Consider the following 7357-nt stretch of genomic DNA (forward strand, 5'->3'; position numbering starts at 1 on the left):
TGCTTGGGATTTTGGGTCCTGCTGGGATTGGTAAGACGACCACTGCTAGAGTTTTATATGACCAACTCTCTTGTGATTTTCAATACAGCGCGTTTATGGAGAATATCAAAGCAAGTTATGCGAGGCCTTGTTATGATGACTATCAACTGAAGTTGTGTTTTCAGAAGCAGCTACTCTCTCAAATTGTAAACCAAAAGGATATTGAGGTTCGTCACTTGGGAGTGGCTCAAGAAAAGCTGAGAGACAAAAAAGTGTTGGTTGTTCTTGATGAAGTGGATAGCTTATGGCAGCTAAATGCGATGGCGAATCAGCCTGGATGATTTGGTTGCGGAAGTACGATTATCATTACAACCGAAGACAAACAGGTTTTCAAAGCACACGGGATCAATCATATTTATGAGATGACATATCCAACTAGTGATGAGGCTCTTCAAATCTTCTGCCAATATGCTTTTGGTCAAAATTCCCCATATGATGGTTTTGAAGGGCTTGCTTGGGAAGTTACTAAACTTGCCGGTGAACTTCCTCTAGGTCTAAGAGTTTTGGGATCGTATCTACGTGGGATGTCCATAGACGAGTGGATAGACGCACTACCAAGGCTCAGGTCTAGCCTTGACAAAGAAATTGAATCAGTTTTAAGATTTAGCTATGATGCCTTAGGTGACAAAGATAAAGCTCTTTTTCTGTATATCGCATGTTTCTTTGCTCTTGATTGGGATTACTTTGACAGTTATTCAGTTGAGCGCATTAAAAGGTTTCTTGCAAACAGTGATTTAGACGTCAACCATGGGCTTCAACTTTTAGCTCAGAAATCTCTCATTTGTATAGACGATGGAACCTTGGATATACATCCTTTATTGCAACAAATGGGTAGAGAAATAGTCTATAAACAATCTTTTGAGCCCGGAAAGCGACAATTCTTGATGGATAGCACGGAGATTTGTGATTTACTTAAGGAAAATACTGTAAGTTTTTTATTTTCTTTTTTTTTTGGTCTTATGTATTCTTGTGTTTCTTTGGTTATGTTTTAAGGTGATTTTTTTTTTCCTTTTGAATCAGGGTACTGGAACTGTTCTAGGCATATTCTTCCAACCTCCAGACAGAGAGGAAATCTATTTAAGTGAAAAAGCTTTCGATGGGATGAATAATCTCCAGTTGTTAACTGTCTACTCTAGTAGTGTATGCTTACCCGAAGGCCTCAACTGTCTACCCAACAAACTCAGATTTTTAAACTGGGATTATTTTCCAATGAGATTTTGGCCTTCTGAGTTCTCTAGCGAGTTTCTTGTTGAACTTATCATGTGCCAAAGTAAACTTGAGAAGCTTTGGGAAGGAATTAAAGTAAGTAGTAAAGCATTTTGTTGTATTTGTGTTGCCCATAAAGCGTGATTAGTCATTTCTCTAAAACATACCAAACATGTCCTTTTTTTTTGTATAGCCGCTCCAATGTCTCAAGCGATGAAGTTAAGTCACTCCGAGGATCTCAAAGAGATCCCAGATCTCTCAAAAGCAACTAATCTCGAGGTGTTAGATCTCAGTGGCTGCTCAGGTTTTCTAGAGCTCACTAACTCTATTGGAAATGCTACTAAGCTTAAGAGATTGAACCTTGGCGGTTGCTGCCTCTTGAAAGAGCTCCCATTTTCTATTGGCAATGCCATGAGTATCCAGTATTTGGATCTTTACTATTGCACAAGTTTGGAGAAACTCCCTTCTTCTATAGGTAGGCTATTCAATCTCGAGGAATTGGAACTCAGTGGTTGCGAAAAATTGGTGACACTCCCCTCCTCTTTTGGGAACCTTCACAAGTTGCCAGTATGAGTGGATGCAAAAACATTGAAACGTTTCCTACCAATATCAACATGAAATCTCTCTCTGAAATTTCTCTTGGAGGATGTACACGTTTGAAAATGTTTCCAGATATTTCAAGAAGGATTAAGAAACTTGATCTGAGAGATACTGCAATAGAGGAAGTCCCATCATCGATCAGCTCTTGGTATTCTCTTTATAGTTTGGATATGTCAGGGTGTAGAAATCTCAAGGAGTTTCCATATGTTCCTGACACCATTGTAGGGTTGGAGTTGAGCGAGACAAGGATAAAGGAAGTTCCTCCAAGGATTGAGAATCTTTTCCGTCTGTGTAAACTTATTATGTATGGATGCAAGAAGCTGAACAATATATCTCCAAAAATTTCTAAGTTAGAGAATCTTCAATTTCTTGGTCTGAGTAAATATGGCATTCATGGGGATGATGATAATGGTAAAAATAATGAGATTGATGATGGTGGAGAGGATGGCGAAGGTGGTAAGGATGCAGTTGACGGTGATGGTGAGGATGATGAAGGTACTTATGCTAATGATGTTGGATTTTTTGAAGCAGTGATCAATTGGGGTCACTCGAAGCCGAGTTGGACATTACGAACAGACTTTAACGTTCACTACATTTTACCAATATGTCTGCCTGAGAAGGCTCTTACATCTCCAATATCATTATGTTTCCGAGGTAATGGTCTCAAGACTATTCCAAATTGTGTCAGACGTCTCTCCGAACTAAGTAAGCTTGACATCAGAGAATGTAGAAAGCTCGTAGCACTTCCACAGCTTCCAGATTCTTGTTTATCTCTAGATGCAGAATAATGTGAATCCTTGAAGAGAATAGACTACTCTTTTCCAAATTCAAAGATTTGTCTAAATTTTGCTAACTGCATCAACCTGAATCAAGAAGCGAGAGAGCTCATCCAGAGATCAGCTTGCCAATATGCGTTCTTACCAGGTGTAGAAGTTCCTGCACACCTCACTCACCAAGCTACTTCACATTCCCTAACTATCAACTTGAGTCCAAGGCCTCTTCCATCACTCTTCACATTTAGAGCTTGTATCATACTGTCAACTAGGAATTGTAATCTTGAGGATCACACTGAAGAAGATGAAGAGGATGAAACTTCATTGAGGCATGTGTCTTGTCATGTCAAGGGTAAACAGGATGGCTTCACTGTTCGATACAAATCAATCCACCTCCCTATACCAGCTAAACTTGGAGATATAGAGCATCAGTATATATGTAAAGATTCTTCCTTCCGAACCCAGGTTTGCCCTGAAGCCAATGAAGACACTTTCAGCGAGCTTGTGTTTGAATTCATAGTCCATGATAAGACCTGGGAAGTGAGAGCCTGCGGTGTACAAATTTTGGATACTCATCATCATATTCTTGACGAAAACAAAACTGAAGAAAAAGAATGTATGAATATAAACATACAGACAAACAATGAAACTGAAGAAGGAGAAGAATCTGGAGGTGAAGATGATGTAGAAAAGAGAAGCAAACAAATGAAGTTATTGGAACTCTGCGTTTCCGTTATTAAACGGATGAGGATAAGGCGTTTGCTTTCTGCGCTCCCAAAAAGAAAAAGAAAAAGCAAATCAGAGGTCTATAGCTTAAAACCATAATATAAATGACGAAGAATTGTTATTTCTAAAACCATAAAAGACAATTTCTAGTGTCTCTTCATCTTACAGATTATGTATTGGAAGGCAGTGATGATACTCCTTTTGCAGGTTCGAAATCTTCTTTGTTTACTTTCATGTAATTGTAAAGTGTACGTGTTCTTCTGCATTCCAAAAAAGATTCTAATTCTAGTATTTTGAATGCTCTTGGATATATATAGGTGGATTCTACTATGGGTCTTCCTTTCTGAATATCCTTACAAAGTTACAAGCCACTCGGAAATAATGGACTAAACTTTTTGTCGCTGCAGAATGACAACACCAAACGGTCGATTTGTGACACAAAAGAAATTCTGCTTGTCTATGAGTGATTGTACGCACATTCTGTTTTTTAACTCTTTTTTTTCGTATATTAATTTCAATGAACTTGTCTGTTATCTGATTAGTGTTACCATTGTTGGCAATTACAATTCATCTAGAAAGCCGGAATCCAATGTGGTCGGTGTCAAGGTATGTCATCTGATGTAAATTCAAAATGTTTTCAAGTTATTATTATAAAGAGAGTAATCGATCCATTTGACCATTTCGCTTTCCTAAACGCAGCATACTTATAAGACTTCTCACATTTTATGGTAAGCTCATTGTTGTCTCTAGACCTTTGCTTCTTGAAGAACCCCTCAGTATATTATTTGGCTTTAGAGCTCCATTCAATTCTTACGTTAGTTAATTTTAGTTTCTGCATTAAAATCTTGTGGTACACAGATGGATAACAGTCCCACAACTGGAAGCGTGGCCATAAACCAACGGTTGGCGAAGTTATCTCTTGCTTTCAACTGTATAAAGTAAGTTTCATTCCCACCAAAAAACTGTTTAGGATAATCTCAGAATTTGATTAGAGAGCAAATATTGCTATACATTAATACATGTTTTTCTTTTTCTTACAAATTGTTGTGGCAGTGCAACATTCCAGAAACTATTTCCCTAGTATTTAAAGAAGTATAGTCAGAAACAAGAAGCTGGAGATGAAGAAGCAGCAGCCTCACAACAAACAACACGAAAGACGAATCAGAGAAAAGCGTTGGTCTCAGAAAGGAAGACACGGAAGAAGTGGGATTGAACAAGAGGAGATGAAACAAGAAAGAAGCATTACCAGGTTGGATAATAGTGTTGCTAAGTTACCACTTACCAGTAGAATTGTTACCTTATTTAAAAACAGCACATTTAATGCGATCTTATCTCCACACTCTTTTGCATACGCATCTTGTGGGTGGGGGCAGTTTTGAATATTGATTGTTTTATAATTATTTATAGCTAATTAGCTAGTCAACTATCTATATATTTAAGTCACCCTTTTGGAAATGTAGTTTTCCTAAATAATTAGAGATAAAATTATATAAAACCAAAAGCTTCAATATTTTATAAAACTAAATCTATATCAAAAACTCAAAAACTTAAATCCAAAAACCAAAAACGAAAAGCCAAAAACTATTCAAAAATTCATGGTCTAAACCAAAAAATTTACATGAGTTGACGTTGACTTGGAGATTACAAAGACCCTTGTTTTCCACAACGTCTTCTTCGCCGATCCATCATCGTCTTAACTCTCCCTCATTTTTCTTAAATTAAAGAGAAAAACATTTTACTTCCACTCACTCCGAAAAGAAAATCACCGAACTACCCAACATATATCCCTATATATACCTCACAGCTTCTTCCTTCTCAACCACAGACAATAACCAAAACATGGCTTTCACAAAAACTTCCTTAATCCTTTTCCTTTGCCTCCTAGGTTTATACTTTGTAACCGTCAAGTCTCAAAACTGCGGTTGCGCTCCAAACTACTGTTGCAGTCAGTTCGGTTACTGCGGTACCGGCGATACTTACTGCGGTGCTGGATGCCGATCAGGTCCTTGTGGAGGCACTGAAACCCCAACCGGTGGTGGATCGGTTAGTAGCATTGTGACACAACAATTCTTTAACAACATTATCAAAAAAACCGCTAGTGGCTGTGCCGGAAAAAGATTCTACACCCGTGACTCTTTCATTAACGCCGCTAATACTTTTTCCAACTTTGCAAATTCCGTTACTAGACGTGAAATTGCTACCATGTTTGCTCATTTCACTCACGAGACTGGACGTAAGAATTCTCTCTTTCTTCTCTACTTTTTTTTTAAATATTATAAAAATAAATTATTAGTTTTTGTATGTATATATACTCTAGCCATGACCGATTCTAACCTTCAGTTAACTACAAATATATGAATGAGTAGATTATTTTTCGAAACCTAAGGATTGGATATTTCTAAGCGTTTGCATTATTCGAAATTTGGAAATGGATGTTATATGATTCACTGGTGCAGTATTCAAAACAATCTTGGTTTAGGACATATGAGATTAAAACTGTAAAAACTGAACATTTAGCTTGATTTCTATTAATTGAGCCGATTATAAATCACTTTGTTTCATGTGCATCTCTATTTCGTATAGACTTCTGCTACATAGGAGCAATAATAAACGGAACGTCGTTAGCCAAAAAGAGAAAAAGAAACAGAAGGTCCCGTGACGACTGCGACCAAAACGTTGAGCAAATACCATGTGAACCGGGCAAAGGCTACTTCGGTCATGGTCAGAGTCTCAATCTCCACCTTCGACGTCAGCCCGAGGTTGTGGGTAGCAACCCAACTGTAGGTTTCAAAACAAGTTTGCGGTTTTGGATGAATAGCGTACGGCCAGTACTGAACCAAGGATTTGGAGCCACCATAAGAGCCATCAATGGAATGGAATGTGATGGTGGGAATACAGGTGCGGTCAATGAAAGGATTATGTACTATAGAGACTACTGTGGACAGCTTGGTGTGGACCCTGGTTCTAACCTTAGTTGCTAAAAATTTCTTTGAACGCAAACACGCATACACGTGAACCTGATATCAATAAGTAGTATTATAAGAGTTTAATAAGTTGTTGTAATGTTAATGTGTTAAATAAGTTGTTGTAATAATGAGTGTGTTGAATAACTGGTAAAATATCTCATGAAAAACTCCATGTGATATTCTTTAGGCCTAGTACTATAAATAGGAAGGCTCGGAAGGATTCAGGACCAAGCTAAGTAAGTGAATTATGGAATGAGTTGAGTTTGAGAGAGGTTGAGAGCCTTTGTAATCTTTGAGTGTTTATCATAATAAGAGCTTCCCCTTCTTAAATACTCTACTAATACTTATTTAATCCAGGTAAACCTCTTTCATAGTTGTATTAGTAGTGGATGTGAAAAAATCGGCTACAATGTTACATGATCGAACATATTTTACATCATTTTTTTTTATTCTTCTCCAGTTTTTGAGTGTCCATAATTCAAGAAGTTTTTCAGATTAAACCAATTTTGTGGTTATCCTAGTTTTTTGAGTATTCTTAAAATCAACGGATTATTATTCTATCTATTAAAACTTCTACTACATCAATTGATACCAAAGACAGTACATCATTCTGCGTCCATACTCTATGTTTCTCGAAGGTCTGTATTGTATCAAGAATGCATATCTGTTTACTCTCTTTGAAGATCTATGCAAAAAGTTTATAGAAATCTTTGGTGATCGAATTTTCTGATGAAGATAACGAAAACTTCGGCTCTAACTGGTGACCATTTCAGGAACAATAGGAATGATAGGGAAAAAGAATAAAAAAGAAGGATAAGTGATATATCATGGTTTTTATGGTTTTTGACCATGGTATATGTCTTATTTATAGAGTCTTTTTAGTGTCTTTCGAATCTTTTGGAGTCTTTTCAGGTCATAGGTACGTTTGGAGCTTAACTGGAGACTTTGGAGCACTTTGGAGCTAAATCAGGATCAAATTCGTCAAGGATGGATTTTGTGCTTTAGTGTCGCTCGACACCATGGAGAGTGACGCTCGACACTTGTTGC

General features: G+C 37.3%; 1 protein-coding gene and 1 pseudogene across 1 annotated transcript; both read left to right on the plus strand.

Annotated features, from left to right (window-relative positions):
* Window positions 1-295: 295 nt before the first annotated feature.
* Window positions 296-4759, plus strand: LOC18018395 (annotated as a pseudogene).
* A 360-nt stretch (window positions 4760-5119) lies between these two features.
* LOC18018396 (basic endochitinase CHB4) lies at window positions 5120-6640 on the plus strand. The gene is made up of 2 exons (XM_006402037.2): window positions 5120-5577; window positions 5928-6640. The coding sequence occupies exons 1-2, from the start codon at window positions 5184-5186 to the stop codon at window positions 6323-6325; spliced, it is 792 nt and encodes a 263-aa protein (XP_006402100.1). The 5' UTR covers window positions 5120-5183; the 3' UTR covers window positions 6326-6640.
* Window positions 6641-7357: the final 717 nt, after the last annotated feature.

Source organism: Eutrema salsugineum, unplaced genomic scaffold (assembly GCF_000478725.1).
Source record: "Eutrema salsugineum unplaced genomic scaffold, Eutsalg1_0 scaffold_2, whole genome shotgun sequence".
Lineage (NCBI taxonomy): Eukaryota > Viridiplantae > Streptophyta > Magnoliopsida > Brassicales > Brassicaceae > Eutrema > Eutrema salsugineum.

Excerpts from the sequence above, each read along its gene's own strand:
- LOC18018396 (XM_006402037.2), top strand. The coding sequence starts at position 5,184 with ATGGCTTTCACAAAAACTTCCTTAATCCTTTTCCTTTGCCTCCTAGGT. Across the intron at positions 5,578-5,927 it reads TTTCACTCACGAGACTGGAC|ACTTCTGCTACATAGGAGCA; the intron begins GTAAGAATTCTC and ends TATTTCGTATAG.